Raw genomic sequence first — 19126 nt, forward strand, 5'->3', positions numbered from 1 at the left:
TGTTGCGGCCATAGTTATTTCTATTTGGAAACATGCATACAGCCAATGCCTAAAAAGAAGCATGGAAAATGCAAGGTAGTTGTTATAAGGGTGCCAAATCAAGGATTTTTACACTTGTGTTTTAAGAAACAACAGCATGTTGTTATATCTATGCAATAAACAAAAATGAAGTGAATTATGACACTTACTACTCGGAGGTCTTCAATGCGTTTTTCAAGCAGGACAGGTAGACCCTCCGGGAGTGTGGGTACCGCCTTGGGCATCATCTGAGAGGTGTAGCCTGGCTGGGTGGTGGTCCCATTTTCTCCCCCTGACTCAGATAGCGGGCTACCATCAGAAGCAGCATCCAGTAATCGGTCAAAGTCAAAATCATCTAGCATCTCCAGGGCATTTTCAGCTTCCTGAAACAGCTCATGTTCATTTGTGCTAACAAAAATGGGGAGGTCTGGGTCTGCACTGCTCAGATGTAAATCCTGGACATCGTTGCCCAGGGCTGCTGGGGCACAGGGCGGTTTCTGCAGAGAGGAGGTCGGTAAGGTCAAGGGGGCTTTGGAGTTCGACTCCTTTAATGCATCCTTCTCTTTCTGAAATTTCCGTATCATGGCAGCAAGAGAAAGAGAATCTTTGTAACGTTTCTTCTTCTTTTCAGATTTGTGAGAATTCAGAGCCACAACTCTGTAAGAAAAAAACTGATCAGATAGGCTGCAATTTAAGGGCTAAAGCCCCATGTCAACAAATAGGCACAAAACCAAAAAAAAAAAAAAAAAAAAAAAGAAAACCCACCAATAACAAACTTACTAGGTGGCAGAACAAGCACTTTCCTTGATTTCTTACGAAATTATATTTTATCAAAGGTATCCAAGCCTCAGTGCTGTGGTACAGTAAGTTGAGCTGCTGTTTGCAACATTTCCAGTTCCTATGTGCTCCACTTCCCATCCTCATCCTTGGTAAAGCAGGAGAAGACAGCCCAAGTGCATGGGCACCAGTTCCTGTTCAGGCAGGCCTGCTTCCCATCCAGCTCACTGCTTGTGGCTTATGAAAGCAGTCCAGGATTACCCAAAGCCTTGGGTCCCTGCACCCATGTGGGAGATCCGAAAGAGCTCCTGGCTTCAGATTGGCACAGCTCTGGCCGTTGCAGTCACTTGGGGCAGGAATAAGTGAATGGAAGATCTTCCTCTCTGTCTCTCCTCTCTCTATATTACTGACTTGGCAATACAAATAAACAAATCTTAAAAAAACAAAAACAAGATAAAACAAAAAAACACGTCAAGAAAAAATTTCTTACAGTGTATAATGCTGCATTTTGGAGGGCAAAACACCTGCCTTACATCAACTTCTTCACTACGATAGCTCAAAATTCAGATGCGTACCTCCACTACCAAGGACAGGAGGAAAACACTGCCTTTTCCAAGTGTATCTTACAAAGCAGGGGCAATTAGGAATTTCTGACATATTATTTTTACAGTTTAAGGCTTTTGAGAAAGTCTGCTTAGTTGTTAGTGGCAATTATCATTAAAGTTATAAGCATTAACAGCTAAATAAAATAAAAATTGTTTACACATAGGCTACTGACACTTTTCAATCCCCAAGCATCTTAGTTCTAAGAGATTAAAAAGGTATGTTTGATATTTATAACATCTTTTCACATTAATCTTTTTTTTATGATTTATTTTACTTTTGTTGGAAAGGGAGATATACACAGAGGAGGAGAGACAGAAAGGATGATCCTCCATACAATGGTTCACTCCCCAAGCGGCTGCAATGGCTGGAGCTGGGCCAATCTGAAATCAGGAGCCAGGAGCTTCCTTCAGTCTCCCACATGGATGCAGGGTCCCAAGTCTTTGGGCTGTCCTCGACTGTCCTACCAGGCCACAAGCAGGGAACTGAATGGGAAGCGGAGCAGCCAGGATTAGAACTGGAGCCCATATGGGATTCCGGCACGTTCAAGGTGAGGACTTTAGCTATCACGCCGGGCCCTCACATTAATTCTTCTTGGGAAAAACTCAGTCTCCAAGATGAGAAAGACTTTACTCCTTAATAAATACTATAATACTAAATTAGTGGACCATTAATATCTGTTAATGCTTTACTCACTTAGGTCCAGTTGAGCTAAACTTTTCAATGGACAGATGGACTGAGACAAGGCCCCCTAGCAGGCTTAGTTAAACATACCCCAGTTGCTTGGGTACTTTTTTCCTTGGCTTCTTCTCCTTCTCCCCTTCCTCTTTCCGCTTGCGCTTCTTCATTTCAACATCATCTTCTTTTACTTTGGGAACCTGTAAAATTATGAAAAAGAATGTATTATTTATTTACATAGTGATGCTATAGTGTTTATGTTAGCATTTCAGTCTTTGAATCACACTGCAAGAAACACTTACCTAAAGATACTAATAACTTTTAAAATACATATAAATTTTACAAAATCTATTAAAAAAAAACCCATAACTCAGGGAAGGTAATAGCTATTAACAATCTTTTCTAAAGCAATCTATTCTAGAAACCTAGATTATTCACCATATATGTAGAAAGAATTTTAAAAGAACTAATTCTACCACAATATATCAATTTTCAATATTAACTGAATTCAAGAGTATATAATTACAGATTATTTAAACAACAGCTTATATTTTATTTTTCATACATTCACATTTTGGCACAAATAACATTCACAAAATACAGCTTATCAACAGAATGTTGTCATCATTATTGCAATGTCACATGAACTCACTTTGGGTGGTTTGTGCTTTTGGTTGTCTGTAATTTCTTCTTCTTCAGTATCTGAAGCTTGGCGAAACTGAAGAGTGCCAGTATTGATATAAAAGCCTCCATATTTTGTTGTTAGAGAGGCAGGAACTAATTCGTCATACTAGATTAAAAAAATAAAAGCATTTCAGGTACATGCTGTCATGATAAGCTCATTTTGCACAAGTCTGAGTGCACCCCAGCTGCAGCCCTGGCACTCCGACTGCTAGCATGCATGGCGGGGAGGCCATCAGGATGCTGCTAAGAAGCCTGCACCCCAGTACCTCACCTAAAAACAGGCTCAGCAAACTGCAACAGACATCACTCGATGAGTAGACTGCTCAAATGTGGCAGGCAAAACAACAGAACACTGTTCACCCTTTAAAAAGCATGTATGTACAGGAACCCAAGAAGAAAGGCAGCATGCATGTCTATTCCCAAACCAAAGCAAGCGCCTGGTAAAACTTGAATGTACTCTAACAAAATACTACTCCCTGCCACTGCTTACACCTACAGCGTCACGACACACGTAACGAGTCAAGACTACAGCTGAAGGACCATGTCATTGTACCATCCAGGGGACAACGGCGAGGTTGGTAGGGAAGAGAGAAGGAGGAAGCCCTATACCTACAAAACTAAGAAATAGAAAGTGATAATAGTAAAGAGCAGGTATGTGTCAGTTTGGGATTTTTTCCATTTGAAACCGAATGTATAAATCCCAGCATATATTATGTTTAGAGAAATAACCCAGGCAGAAAGAGACAAACACCATATGATTTCACCTACACTCAGATGTGGAATTTAAAATGAACTCACAGAAGTACAGAGTAGAACGGTGCTTCTCAGAAGCAGCAGGCAGGATAGAAGAAAGGGGTAAGGGGAAATGATGGGGAGTTGGTACAAAGTTTTTTTCCCCCTGTAAGATATGTATTTGGCAGATTGAGAATTTTTGTGCTTCTTCTCCTCTGTGTAACTCTGCATTTCCTTCTAATAAATAAGTTTTTTGAAGAAAAAGATTTATATTTTATTTATTTGAAAGAGTTACAGAAAGGAGGAGAGACAGAGAATTTTCCACCTGCTGGTTCACTTCCTAAATGGCTGCAATGGTCTGGGCTGGGCCAGGCCAAAGCTAGGAGCCAGGAGCTTCTTCCAGGTCTCCCACATGAGTGCAGGGGCCCAAGTACTTAGGCCATCCTTTGCCAGCTTTCCTAGGCACATTAGCAGTGAGCTGTATCAGAAGAGGAGCAATCAGGACTTGAATAGTCACTCATATGAGATGCTGTCATTGTAGGCTAAGGCTTATCCCACTGCACCTCAACTCCAGCCCTTAAAATTTATCTTCACTGGCCCTGACGTGATAATGTAGTGGTTAAAGTCCTCGCCTTGCCTTGAACGCATCAGAATCCCATACGGGCAGTTCTAATCCCAGTGGCTCTACTTCCCATCCAGCTCCTTCCTACGCCCTGTGAGAGCAGTCCAGGACCGCCCAAAGCCTTGGGACGCTGCACCTGTGTGGGAGACCTGGAAGAAGCTCCTGGCTTCACTGGCTCAGCTCCAGCCATTGTGGCCGCTTAAAAAAATTGGCTTGATTACCATAACAATATGGACATGCACACTGAAATGCCAGTTTGTGCCCATAAATACATACAATCAGTATTTGTCAGTTGAAAATAAAACACAAAAGCATCCCTGACAGCATTGAAGATACTTGCAGAATAAATGTAGAAAAAGTTTGGCATGTATAAGAAAATAGCTTTCATAGTAGTTTTTTAGTTCTAAACATGTCACATGCTAACAAAAATTTAAGGATCACAATAATTTTTCTTTGGTGGCTGCAATGTAATTATTTTTTAAAAGGGCGCTTTATTTTTTATTTATTATTCTTTTGTATTGCAAAGTCAGATATACAAAAAGGAGGCGAGACAGAGGAACAGCAACGGTCATTGCGCTCACTTGGGGAGTGAATCATTGGGCAGAAGATCTTCTTTATCTGTCCTCTTTATATATCTGACTTTGTAATAAAAACAAATAAATCTTTTAAAAAAATGAAATTTGGGCCCGGTGCGGTGGCATAACAGCTAAAAGTCCTCGTCTTGAAAGCCCTGGGATCCCATATGGGCACTGGTTCTAATCCCGGCAGCTCCACTTCCCATCCAGCTCTCTGCTTGTGGCCTGGGAAAGCAGTTGAGGATGGTCCAGAGCCTTGGGACCCTGCACCCGCGTGGGAGACCCGAAAAGCTCCTGGATCATGGCTTGAGACTGATGCAGCATGGGCAGTTGTGGTCACTTGGGGAGTGAATCATCAGACAGAGTATCTTCCTCTCTGTATATCTGACTTTGCAATAGAAATAAAATCTTAAACAATTACTTTTATTTATTTTATATCCTACTACCTACATATTATAAGAACATAAAGACTAATCACAAAAATTGAGACTTTTTTGTTTCCTTTGAAATTATGTGGAGAATGAAAAAATAGACAATGGCCAGTTTAACCATACTGAATTAAAAAGAAATGAAATAGATAAAAATAAGGAAATGAAAACTCATGCTTACTCCTGTACTAGATACACTACTACAGACCTCCCTGGAGATCGTGCAGTCTGCAGCTAAAGGAGACCTGCGAGGAGTAGAGAATAAAAGTGAAAGGTCTCATAGTATTTAGAAAACATGGAACTGTTGAGACAAATGGTTGCGTACTCTTTGTTTACCTATATTTGTGTAAGGCTTTATGATACACAATGCTTCCTTTAAAAAATGATTTCATGTGGTCCTCATGATGTCCTTGTTGGGAAAGGAGGGCAAATTCCCAAGTCATTTTTAGTGAAAGCTAAGCTGGAACCAACTTTATATGTTTATGGAAGTCACTGGCTGACTCCAACCTTTCTGCCACACCCAGCAGCTCCTTCTGAAGGGGAAAATGTTTACTGCTAGATGTGCATGGCAACTTTGACATGAACAAATCCTATATAACCTTCTATGGAGCTTTACTCTTCTGGGAAACAGGCTCTGTGAATATAAACTACACTGATTGTAAGTAAAATACGTTAAGAAGCAATGAACATTGAACTGGCGAGTCAGAAGGCCTTGACTCTACTTGACTGAACTAGCTATTGTGACTCAGGGCAAAGCACTTCACATCTACAAGACATACTACTTTACAAAGTTCTAATTAAAGGGGACAACCTCAATAAAATATTATTCATGTCTAGGATTATTATTTATTTTTTAAAAAGGCGTTTTCTTTCCTCTTATAATTTGGTAGTATAAGAAACTAATCTTCAAGAACATTCTATCTTCAGGTGTTTTTAGCAAGCAGTACATGATCCTAAAGAATCAATTAGAATTTTATTTTCACCCTCTATCAAATAACAGACTTTGAGGGTTGTGACTGTAAACCATAGTGACATCTCTCAATAGGAGTGGCCCTTGTCATTCTAGTTGGGCTACTTCCCAGCTATAAAGTTGAGGTGCTAGAAGGAGCATTCTGATAATGTGGGACAAGCCAGCAAGATGTCTCAGGGGCTGCTTCTAAAGATCATAGCAAAGTGAGGTTAGAACACAAGTTCCCACCCCAGCTCCATTATCATTCATAAAAGCTTAGAATTGCACCTCTTCTCTGTGGAGTAAGACATAAGCCTTGCTGCAGCTGGGCCAAGAGGGTTCGTAGCCCTGCTCTGCAGATCCGTATATAGGTTGCTCTACAAAACTCTTTCATTTCCACAAGATCTTCAGTCTCAGTTTGCAGCAGAAAAGTGGGGGTATACAAGGCTCTGCCTATCAACACCTCAGTCAGACAAAAGCTTACTGGCAATAAAGGTTAGGTTAGCAAAGAGAACAAAGAGCTCATTTGGTTGGACTCCAATTGTTTAATGTCTGAACTACCTCATAAAAAGAACCGAAACACATTACAAGGATAATACTAAATTACTTTCCAAGTCAAACAACCTGGTACAAAACAGGGATCTACCTTGTCTTGTAATTGTTAGTAATTAATTCTACAACTCAACAGGTTATACCCACAAAACTCTATACCTACCAAATGTATGCTCTATAGAATAGTAGCTTTCAAATCATCACTACAACCCAAGTGGAAAAATATCTTACACATCAAAATCTAGCACCCACAACCATATTCAGTAAAAATCACATAACCTACCATCAAATAACTTCAATTCTATTTTATTTCACATTCTCTAAAATGATTGGCCATGCCCTCTAAACTGTGCTACGAAAGTCAGTTATCTCCAAATCCAAAAAAGAAATCCTCTGAAATTCAACGTCCTCCTGGGCCTAAGCATCTCAGATAAGAGCTGCTGAACTTGTTCATATATGATTTCAACCATTCTAAGAAGACACTATCACTGGTTGCCAGGTGTTAGGACGGACAGGAACTAACAAGCAAAACGCAAAGGATTTTCAGGACAAACTATAATGGATAATAGTACAATGGCAGATGCATGTCATTATTCATTTGCAGAAACCCAGAGTGTGCATTAAAACTCCTAATGTAACCTGTAGACTTCCGTGATAATGTCTTTCCAATACAGATTCATCACTGGTATCAAATGTACCACCAAGTACGGGAGATCAATAATGGAAAGTAGATGGGAGTGGGAAAAGGTAGAATGAGGTCAAAGTGGGTACCTCTACTCAATTTTATTGTGGCTCTAAAATTCTGTTCAAACATAAGGCTTACTAATTTTGAAAAAGCTATTTAGGGGTGGGTGTTGGGCTGGAGTGAGTATCCCTGGGAGGCACAGATGAAGGCCAAGTATTTGAGTTCCTGCCAGTCATGCTGGAGACCTGGACGGAGTTCCTGGCTCCTGAGCTCAGCCTGGCCAAGCACCTTTGGAGAGTCAACCACAAATAAAAGCTCTCTCTGCCTTTCAAATAAATGGAGAAAAAAGTTTTTTTAATTAGAGGATAATGTTTTAAAAAGTTAGTGATGTGCACTGAACGTTCACTTATATATGGCTAAATTCCTTCTAGGGTCATTTAGAACTCAAGCCTTTTCAGTTGCTAAAGCCTATACAGTAGATAGCATGCCTCGATGCACACTTGGGACACAAGTGCCAACCCAACTAGGCCAGCAGTGGATATTAAGTGCCTCATTAGAGATGAAAAGCAGAACAGGTTGGAACTCTCTCCTGAAAAAGCTTTGCAGCGAGTACCTGGATCTGTGGATGCACTAAGGTGGACTTAATCAGTCAAAACCTTGGAAAGATTTCTCCAACCCTGGTGCAATAAAGTCAATTACGTCTCAGAACTATGAAAACCTCTCAAGTAACATCCTTGAACACTCTTCCACACACTGGACCCAGGTGTCATTAAATGACTGTCCCCATCCTCTGGTACTGATGCAGACTGACAACATGGAGTGATCCCTTCCTCCCATCCTGGGCCATGCGAACACAGGAGGAAAAAAAAAATGAAACATTGGTCCCACCACCCCTTCCTCTGTACCTCAATCCCCTCAACCTAATCAGAGGCCTACACTGGTGTGCACCCCTCTCAACTATGTAAATAGTATTAAAAATAATTTTTAATTAAAAAAAAGCATAGTTAAGAAAAACAAAACATTCATTGAATTTTACTTTATCTATGACTTCTATTATCCCAAAAAAATAAAGAATTTGCTGCTACATTAAAAATATATTACTTGGGCAGCGTGGCCTAGTGGCTAAAGTCCTCACCTTGAACACACCGGGATCCCATATGGGCACCAGTTCTAATCCCAGCAGCTCTACTTCTCATCCAGCTCCCTGCCTGTGGCCTGGGAAAACAGTTGAGGACAGCCCAAAGCCTTGAGACTGCACCCATGTGGGAGACCTGGAAGAAGTTCCTGGCTCCTTGCTTTGGATCAGCACAGCACCAGCCGTTGCATTCACTTGGGGAGTGAATCATCGGACGGAAGATCTTTCTCTCTATTTCTCCTCCTCTGTGTATATCTGCCTTTCCAATAAAAAGAAAATAAATCTTTAAAAATATATACATATATATATTACTCACAGCCTCCGAATTATCAATAAATGGATCCGTTTCATCGTAGCCAAAGCCTATATCAATTAAATCTTGTAGCCGATCCTTGCGGTGTTTACGGGGTTTTCCACCCTGCAAAGAACAGATATGTTAGACCAATTTAATACTCATTTATTTCCATACAATTAAAAAAGAATTGGAAGATTTCAAGTACCTTTTGTAGATAATTCCCTTCAAGGGTGTCAGTTAACACTTTCCTTCCCCACAGTAGAGTAGAAAGAGGGAGAACAAAGTAACTTTGGTGGAGAACCTTGCCAATGCCACCTCAGCCAGGTGAGCACAATGAGCACAAATCAAAAGCTATGTGGTCAGCATGTATACTTGGTATGAAGTGATAAAAACTGTACATTATCTGTGGCCTGCCTCTCAAAAGCCTACAATCCTACCCTACCGTAACAAAAACATCACGCAGACCTAGAGGGACAGTCTACAAAATAAGTGACCCATGTTCTTCAAAGCTGACAGGCTATCAAGTAACAACAACAAAACCCTGAGCCCAAGTGACCCTTGAAAGGTCTAATGGCCAGGGGTGAAGCGGTATCCCGAATAGTATCCAGCAGTTGAAAGAAAGACATTATGGGAAAAGCAGTCAAATCCCAAAAGACTGTAGCACTTACTTAACATACCAATGTTGGCTTCCTAGTGCTAGCAATTGTACTACATGAATGTACAACGTTAACAATACAAGAGTTGATAAAGCCTGTATCAGAATTTTTACCACTTTTGCTATTTTCTGTAAGTCTAAATTATTCTTAAAATTGAATGTTGTTAAAATTTTGTTTTAATTTTGTTATAAAGTCAAACAAAATCAAAGATCCCCCAACTGCTGGTGCTCTCAGCAAATGCCTGCTGTCAGCCTAGGCCAGGCCAAAGCCCAGAGCCTAAATTGCACAGGCGCCCCATGTGGGTCACAGAAACCCAGGCTCTTACTCCATTATCTGCTGACTCCCAAGGCTGGATCAAACTGATAGCAACTGGCACTTGAATCCAGGCACTCTGGTCGGGAGTCAGGCAACGCAAACAGCATCTTAACTTGCCCCAAATGCCCACCCCTTAAACTTAATTTTAAATTCATAGAATTACACAGATACTCCCTTAAAATGAAAAATGAATTCAAGCACTGGTATAATCCAAGTAAACCCATTTTTTGATTATCTGTCTATCTATCTATTTTTATTGGAAAGGCAGATTTACAGAGAGGAGAGACAGAAAAATCTTCCATCCACTGGTTGACTTCCCAAATGGCTGCAACAGCCAGAGCTGAGCTGATCTGAAGCCAGAAGCTTCTTCTAGGTCTCCCATGTGGGTGCAACATACCAAGAAAACTTTTTCTTCTTCCTTTTTGAAAATTATTTATTTGAAAGAATTCCAAAGGAGAGAGAGAGAGGGAGAGAGGGAGAGAGGAACAGGGAGATGAAGAGAGATCTTCCATTTGCACGTTTACTTCCCAAGTGACCACAATAGTCATAGCAGAGCCAGGACAAAACCAGGAGCTTCCAGGCTTCCCACATAGAAGGCAGAGGCCCAAGCACCTAGGCTGTCTCCTGCTGCTTTTCTCAGGCCGTTCACAGGGAGCTAGTCGGAAGCAGCTTTACCTAGAACTAGTGTACATTTCATAACGTTGGCCGTATCTTACACAGCCCTTTAACTGTCTAACTGCAATGAAAACAGAACTGTTACATTTCAGGTGTTACCTGTGTTGAGGGTTACATATACACTTGGTATACATGCCTAATACTGTGACATAACTAAAATGAGTATACTAGCTTTAAGACTCACTTTAAATATTTACAGTTTCTCACTCAAATACAAGTAACCTTTTTAAACTTCCATTTATTTTTTATGTATCTGAAAGGCATAAAAACAATGGGGGGGAAGGGGAGAGAGAGGGAGGGAGAGAGAGAAAGAGAGAGATCTTTCATCCACTAGTCACTCCTTCTAAGTCAGGAGTAACTTGGCTAAGCTAAAATCAGGCACTTGGAATATAGTACCAGTGTCCTATGTAGATGACAGAGACCCGAGTTGCTAAGCCAGCACTCAGCGCTTCCCAAGGTGTGTGATGTTAAGAAGCTGGATTGAGGGCCGGGCGCAATAGTGCAGTGGTTAAAGTCCTCGACTTGCACGAGCTGGGAATCCCATATGGGCACCGGTTCTAATCCCGGCGGCCCTGGCTTCCCATCCAGCTCCCTGCTTGTGGCCTGGGAGAGCAGTCCAGGATGGGCCAAGGCCTTGGGACCCTGCACCTGCGTGGGAGACCTGGAAGATCTCCTAGCTCCTGGTTTCGGATCGGCTCAGCCATTGCGGCCGCTTGGGGAGTGAACCATCGGATGGAAGATGATCTTCTCTGTCCCTCCTCCTCTCTGTATATCTGCCTTTCCAATAAAAATATATAAACCTTAAAAAAAAAAAAGCTGGATTGAAAGCAGAGCCAATATAGGCTGTCCATCATTCAAATATACTTTCTCAACATCCCCCTAGCATCTCTCTACCCTGACTGGCTGAGAAATGGAGGGTTGGAAAGCAGGGAGACAGGAAAGAGACAGAGAACACTCAGACAGGAGAAAAATGACAAAGATTCTGCTTACTAACATGTCAACACTGAACTACAGTGATTCTTACAATCACAGATACAAGATGTGAATTTCCATTACCCATCTAATGGTTAATTATATGCAGTATAGTTCTCAAAAACAACAAAAAAAAATCATTTCCTCTTGTTTCTGATAACTCCAGTGCAAAAGAGGAAAAATGGTTATGCAGCACTTAATAGACTGCTCCAACATCGTGCTACCCCTCCCTTAGCACTGTGCAGCAGCTGGGATCCCTACGAGCACTCATTCATGTCCCAGCTGCTCCACTTCCTGTTCGGCTCCCTGCATGTGCCCTGGGAAGGTAGTAGAGGATGGCCCAAGGCCTTGGGACTCTGTACCAGCATGGGAGACATGGAGGAAGCTACCAACTCCTGACTTCGATCAATTCAGCTCCAGTCGTTATGGCCATTTGAGGAGTGAACCAGCGGATAGAAGACTTCTCTCTACCTTTCTCTGCAAATCTGATCTACCTTTCCAATAAAAGTAAATAAATCTTTAGAAGAAAAAAATAGAATTAAGGGGGCCAGAGTTGCGACCTGGAAGGGAAGGGGCTGTAAAGCCTCCACCGGCAATGCTGGCATCCCACAGGGGTGTTGATTCAATTCCCAGCTGTTCAACCTCAGATCCAATTTCCTGTTAACATGACCAGAAAAAGCAGCAGAATATGGCGTAAATATTTGGATGCCTGCCACCCTCATGGGAGACCTGAATGAAGCTCCTGGCTTCTGGCTACAACCTGACCCTGGCCTAGTGGCTAACCATGCCTTGCATGCATCAGGACCACCAAAAACGGCGCTGAGCCAAAGCCAAATAGAAGCCTGAGGCCTGTAGCTTCCTCCAGGTATGCCATGTGGATGCCACAGACCAAGGACTTGAGCTATCCCCGCAGCTTTCCCAGGCCATAAGCATGGAGCTGGATCAGGGCCACTGGGACAGGAACTGGAGCCCATATGCAATGCCAGAACCACAGGTGGAGGATTAGGCTGCTGTACCATTGTGCCAAGTTCCTTTCCATTTTAACTGCCAATGATAGCATACTTTTCACTGAAATGTAATGAATGTCTTACACAATTTCTCTTTCCTTAAATTTACTCTACATGTTATGACCTAATTTATTTTTCTAAAATATAATTTAGTATTATTCCCCTGTTCAGAGTGATCTATTGCAAGAGAATTCAAAATCCTTAATATGGTACCAGCTAAAAATCTTCTACAGGTTTATTCAAATATCTTTCCAATCTTTTCCTTACAACTTTCCAACACAAATTAACACTGATCCATCTAAACTTTATACGCACTGTCCCCCTAGACAGGAGCTGACTTTCCTCAAAGTTCCCCACTGTCTGAGCTCCCGAACGGCACTGAATGCTTCCACCCTTCAGAGCTCAGCAGATGGTTTTGTTTGTTTTTACAGTTGACAGCCAAGGACAGGAAGATCTTATATCCACAATTTTAGCCTTTTATCCTGAGGTATTCTATTTAAAGTCACAATGTCTTTTTTGCTATCCTAATATGTTTTGATCAAGGCACAACTAGCTGCCTTCAGATTTACCCCAAAATCAAGAAAAAAATATATCAAACAAGTTCTATTACAGCAGGCCCAAACACACGAAAGATATAAATAAAGTATAGATGACTAGCAATTTAGGAACATCTATGCTTAGTAAGGTTGCTATTTTGTTTCCAGTAGAAATGAAGACTAGTTTTAATAGTTCTGCATCCAACTTAATACAAATTAACTATGAATAAAGTATGAATCTTACATATAAAATAAAAATAACTAATACTTTATTATAAATGTATTATTTTGACCAAAATATCCCTGTAAATCAATCTTTCAAGAATAAGATCTTGGAGCCAGTGGAGTGGATCAATAGGCTAATTCTCTACCATACAGTGCTGGCATCTCATATGGGTGCCAGTTCATGTCCTAGCTACTCTACTTTCCATCTAGCTCCTTGCTTACAACCTGGGAAATGAGGAGTATGACCAAAGCTTCGCGATCCACCCTGCACCTGCATGAGACGCCTGAAAGAAGCTCCTGGTTCCTGGCTTCAGCTCAGCTCAGCTCCAGCATCTGTGGCCAATTGGGGAGTGAACCAGTGGATGGGAGAATCTTTGTCTCTCCCTCTCTGTAAATCTGTCTTAAAATAATAATAATAATAATAATAATAATAATAATAATAAACAGCAACAACATCAACAAAAAAATAAGGTCTTCATGAAGTCCATTAATTGTAGAATATCACTAATACAAGTATACATTACTGAGCCCAGTGCCAAGGCTCAATAGGCTAATCCTTCTCTTGTAAGTGCTGGCATCCCATATGGGCAATGATTTGTGTCCCTGCTGCTCCACTTCCCAACCAGCTCCTTGCTTATGGCCTGGAAAGCAGTGAAGGATGGCCCAAAGCCTTGCGCCCTCATGATAGATTACTGGTTCCTGGCTTCAGAATGGCTCAGTTCTATCCTCTTGAGAAGTGAACCAGTGGATAAAAGATCTTTCTGTCTCTCCTTCTCTCTGAAGATACATCTTTCCAATGAATATAAATCTTAAAATAAAAGTATAGATTACACAAACTCTAACATATTCCTTCAATGTCAAGTGCCAGTATAGTGGCATCCAGGTAAAGAATCCTACAAAGGTACCAGTTTGTGTCATGGCTGTTTTACTTCTGTCTAACTTCCTGAAAATGCATCTGGGAAAGCAGCAGGGGGAAGTTCAAGCACTGTGGTCTCTGAATCCGCCTGGAAGACCTCTGAAGTTCCTGGCTCCTGGTTTTACACGCCCCAACCTATATGTTGAGGTCATTTGGGAGAGTGAACCAGCAATGGAAATTAGATCCCTGGCTTTCTTTCTGCTTTTTAAATAAACTTAAAAAAAAAAAAAAACTTAAAGGCAGTTGTCCAAATGTTGTGCATGGTTGAGGTTTCTTATAGAAAAGACAAGTATGAATATTCACTCAGTATTTGACAAGGTACACAATCTAACTGTAATCATGGAGAAAACATTCAAATAACAGGACACTGGAGGTTGGCATTGTGGCCTAACAGGCAAAGCTGACACATGCAGTGCTGGCAACCTGTATGGGTGCTGGTTGACATCCTAGGTCCCTGCTAAAGACTGAGAAAGCAAAAGATGGCTCAAATACTTGGTCCCTGCTAGCCATGTGGGAAACCCAGAAGCTTCGGGCTTTGGCCTTGCTCAGCCCTGGCTACTGAAGCCATTTAGGAGGGAATCAGTAGATGGGAGATCTTGATTTCTTCCTCTCTTTAAATCATTTTCTCAAGAAAAAACTTACAAATCTTGCTTTTCATCTCAAACAAAATGATCACTTTCATGAAAATTAATGCAGCAATATGTCTACCAAATAAAGAGCATATAACCTCAAAAACAAAAGAATATACACCAAGCAGATAACCATGGTTATTGATAGGGAAAGAACACAACTGGAAACAGTGGGGAAGGCAGGCTGGCTCAATATATATTATTTGAATTTGTTTCTAATAACAGGAGCATAGTGCTGTATTACTCATGCAATTTAAAAAAATGTCAGGTACAAGAGGGTACATATGTAATCAATCACATGTACATTTATTAAAAGCCCTGAAAGAACATGGATCAAACCAATCAATGACTGAGGAGTTACGCCTGGCTGTAGGCTTTTAGTTCCCTCTTTCGTATTTATATAATCTTTAACAATGAACAAAGGGGGAAAAAATTGGCAATGCCTAAATACAGGATGCCTAAATAGGATGAGAAACTTAGGAGGAAACTGGCTAGCTGGAGGAGGCAGGGCTGGGAGCAAGGCTGACCACTCATGCTATCACCTTCTGCACCTTCTGAGTTCTCACCAAGGCATGCACTATCCATTCCACAGCATAGTTTCCAAGCCCTCTAGAGAGGGTTCTGCTTCCCACAACACTGCAGAGGGCATACTCCGGATAACCTATGCCTCACACAGCCACAGCTAACAGCTCCTTCTCAATAGCCAGGGCTCCAGAGGCGTGACCCGCACGCGAACAGCCTTCTGCCGAAGCACATCCCCTTAGTTCCCTCGCTCGTCACACATACCACTGGAGTAGTTTTCTAGCCTCCAGTTTTCCTCACAGGAAAGACCTTCTATCTCTGAGCTATCTTCAGCCACTATTCTCACCTTTTCTATTTTCCAATCTCAACTCCCTAATTGTGCTAAAATTCAATGAGGGGCAGGTTGGAGAAACTAGAACCAAAACAAAAATTAATTCTCAAGTATTAAAATTTCACCTAAAGGAACCATAACAGAAAACAAAGGGTTAAAAGTTTCTTCCCTCCCAGAGAGACCTACTCAGCAGCCTTAGCAAGAATCCTCCCTACAGCAGACAAAGGCATTATCGGCTGAATTCTCCATAGCTCTGAAGTTGCATCTATGCATTAAATGCATCTTACAAAAATCCAAACTTATTTGCAAACTAGGCCAAACAATAAAAAACAAAACTCACAATTTTGTTGCATCTGTAACGAACAACCCCTTTTAAAACCGTTCCTCTAGGCAACAGTTCACTCTGACACAGAAGTGTATTAGTCAATCATTAGTACCAGCTTAACCTGATCATCCCTGTTTCAAGCCAATGCAGTTTGATTACACTGTAACACTGAAGTGAAAAAGAAACAAACAAGATGTTCTTAGCACAGCACCCCCTCTGTGCCTCCAGCTTCCAGGAATGTTCATTGATCACCTACAGGAAACAGAGCAGTCACTAACTGCTAAGACAGGCTCCAGTCTTGAAAGCGAAAAGAAAATCTCTCCAAGTCACAATGCCTTCCCACTGGCCCTGTCCTGCCAGTCTTAGCCCTTTACATGTATGCCAATTCCTTCAGCCTATTAATAGAATGAGCCAGTAGTGAGTGAGTGAAAAGACAGCAGAGAGCCAATTACATAGTACAAAATGGTTATCTACTGATTTTTGTGATCACCACTTACAGATATAGGTTCTTCCTATCAAAATCCTAAAGCCCTAAGGTTGAAGAGAATGTATTTAGCTCAAATAGGCAAAGGAATTAAAAGGGCATGTCATAGCAAGTGATGAAAATCAGTATTTTATAAACTAGAAATTTTTCTTCACTCTTTATTTAAAATTCTCTCCCCAATCCCAGTCTATTGGAGAAGGTTATTTTACTTTCACCCTAGTAATCCCCCTTGGTACCCTGGATACATTCTGGGATGCGCGCATCCCTTCGGCTGCCGAAACAACAAAGTCCGTAGATGCTCAAGTCTCATACAAAATGGAGTAGCATTTATTTGCATACAATCTATGTGCTTCCTACTGTACATTTTCTTTACTTAGTTTTACTTGAGAAGCGCAGGAACAGTGAGATCTTCCGTTCGCTGCTTTATTCCCCAAATGCCCACAACAGCTGTGGTTGGGCCACACTGAATCCAGGAACCAGATCCCCAAGCTGGGTTTCCCACACAGTGGCAGGACTCAAGCACCTCTGCAGTCACCTACTGTCCCATATAGACACACACACTTCATAATTTGCAGTATTTTTTTTACATAAATGCTATGTCAAAAGTTGTTACATTTTTTTTTTACATAAATGCTATGTCAAAAGTTGTTACATTTCACCTTTTCACTGAATGAGGCAAAGAGAACAAGTCTATTATGTTCTACAGAGATGAGTTTTTCCCTCTGAATTATATTTTCAGTCTGTAGGAATCCACATAAGCAGAACCTATGATAGGTAGGGCCAACTACAAATGTAATACTATATTATTTTTGGCTTGTAGAACCCCCAATTCACTGATATTTGTTCTCTGTGCCTTTAATAGAGGTGTTAACAAATTTGCCCAGGTAAACTGCTTTATCCAAAGCCCTCTTTTTTAAAGCTTTCAAATTTCTCCATAAGAGGAATTTTATTGATGGCTCCAGTTTATTTCCTACCAAAAAATTAAATAAACAATAACCTTATGATTTTATCGTCTTCATACAAAGCGGAGGATGAAGATTAGAACTGGATCACTTGGTCCTTTCCTTTCTCACCTCCTCCCAGTTCAACATGTTTCCATGTTTTAATAGCCACCATCCTTGGAGCTGCAGTTGGGCTCTACAAACTGTAGCCTCAGCACAATCTTCTTTGTAGTTTTAGTCTTTTTCTGGAAAATTGGCTTAGTCGCTCTGTCATGGCCACTCTGCTTCCTACCATAACACCATTTCCTTGGACATAGAGGGAGTCTTTGTCCTTCTTACACTGTGTTTCTTTAGTGGGGCTGGAGCTTGCCAGACTTCTTGCAGAAGGTGTGGTGCACTTGACGAATGTTCAACATGCCTGCAGAGCACCATAGGCATGAAAAGCCAAAGCGATCTTTAAAAGTCCTATCTAAATGAAGGCCAAGGTCCTGGCACAGTAGCCTAGTGGTTCAAGTCCTTGCCTTGCACGCACCAGGATCCCATATGGGCAGGAGTTCATATCCTAGCTGCTCTATTCCCCTTCCAGCTCCCTGCTTGTGGCCTGGGACAGCAGTTGAGGACACCCCTTTTTTAAAAAAAACAATCTAAATCATTTAAGGACCCTGCATCTGCGTGGGAGAACTGGAGGAAGCTCTTGGCTCTTGGCTTCAGGTTTGCTCAGCTTCAGATTGGCTCAGCCCCGCCTGTTGCAACAACCTGGGAAGTGAACCAGCAGATAGAGATTCTTTCTCTCTGTATCTCCTTCTCCCTGAAAAGTCTGACTTTTCAATAAACAATATATAAATAAGACCAAAACAAATACAGAAAACCAGAGCCTAGGAAGCACTAACTCTTAGCAGGCATAAATGATCAACTAAGGAGTAGCTGATACAACTCTTAAAAACCCAAGAGTACATAAATGCTTTTGTAGCCGCCATTTTTAATCAATATCATACCTGATTATATTGGATGATACTGTAATTCCTTTATACTCAAATTCCACCGATTCTTAGAAATCTGCACAAAAGCAATTTTGTGAAACAAAAGCAAACCCAAACTTCTTAGAAAGATAATTTGTCTTTCATTAAAAAAATGTTTCTCTATTTTATCAACTATTTCATCAGTAAGATGAATGAAAAATTTCTTTATACCATTAAATCTTTCTTTAAAAAGATTTATTTATTTTTGGGACCAGCATGATGGCTCAGTGGCTAAATCTTTGCCTTACATGTGCCAGGATCCCATACGGTATCAGTTCAGGTCATGGCTGCTACACTTCCCCATCCAACTCCTTCTTGTGGCATGGGAAGGCACTAGAGCATAGACCAAAACCTGGAGACCCTGCACCCATGTGGGAGACCTGGAAGAAGCTCCTGGCTTTGGACTGGCTTAGCACCATCCGTTGTAGCCATTTGGGGAGTGAACCAGTGGATAGAAAATCTTTTCTCTCTCTCCTTCTTTAATTGTGATCTGCCATTTCCCATAAAAACAAGCAAACAAATAAATAAATATGTATTGGAAACAAGGCAGCAGGTGATGCGCTAACTGCCTGGGTTTTTGCCAGCCACGTCAGGGGACATGGACGATGACTTCAGCCTTGCCCAACTTGGACTACTGCGGGCATTGAGCAATCAACCAGCAGATGAAAGACCTTTCTGCCTCACCTTTTTTCAAATAAATCTAAAAAAAAAAAATTTATTGTATTAATAAATATTCAGAATGGAACAAAGGAGGGAAATAGGCAAAATAAAAAAAACTAGAGAATATGGTTGAACACAGTTAATTAGTCTGGATTATAACAAAAGCACTATTTTATCTTT

General features: G+C 41.1%; 1 protein-coding gene across 10 annotated transcripts in view; it reads right to left on the reverse strand.

The window, feature by feature from the left end:
- Positions 1 to 19126, reverse strand: part of UBN2 (ubinuclein 2) — a 70529-nt gene that overhangs the window by 40021 nt on the left and 11382 nt on the right. For 8 of the 10 annotated variants that reach the window (XM_041002500.1, XM_041002501.1, XM_041002504.1 and 5 more), the window contains exons 3-6: positions 8755 to 8856; positions 2729 to 2866; positions 2173 to 2276; positions 189 to 675 (exon numbers count right to left, since the gene is read on the reverse strand). In XM_041002500.1, coding sequence (XP_040858434.1) covers positions 189 to 675; positions 2173 to 2276; positions 2729 to 2866; positions 8755 to 8856 — 831 coding nt within the window. Of the gene's footprint in view, positions 1 to 182; positions 676 to 2172; positions 2277 to 2728; positions 2867 to 8754; positions 8857 to 19126 lie in introns of all 10 variants that reach the window. The other 2 variants (XM_041002499.1, XM_041002502.1) reach the window with 2 other exon arrangements.

The sequence above is a fragment of the Ochotona curzoniae genome, unplaced genomic scaffold (genome assembly GCF_017591425.1).
Source record: "Ochotona curzoniae isolate NIBS_2020 unplaced genomic scaffold, NIBS_Ocur_1.0 scaffold_2476, whole genome shotgun sequence".
Lineage (NCBI taxonomy): Eukaryota > Metazoa > Chordata > Mammalia > Lagomorpha > Ochotonidae > Ochotona > Ochotona curzoniae.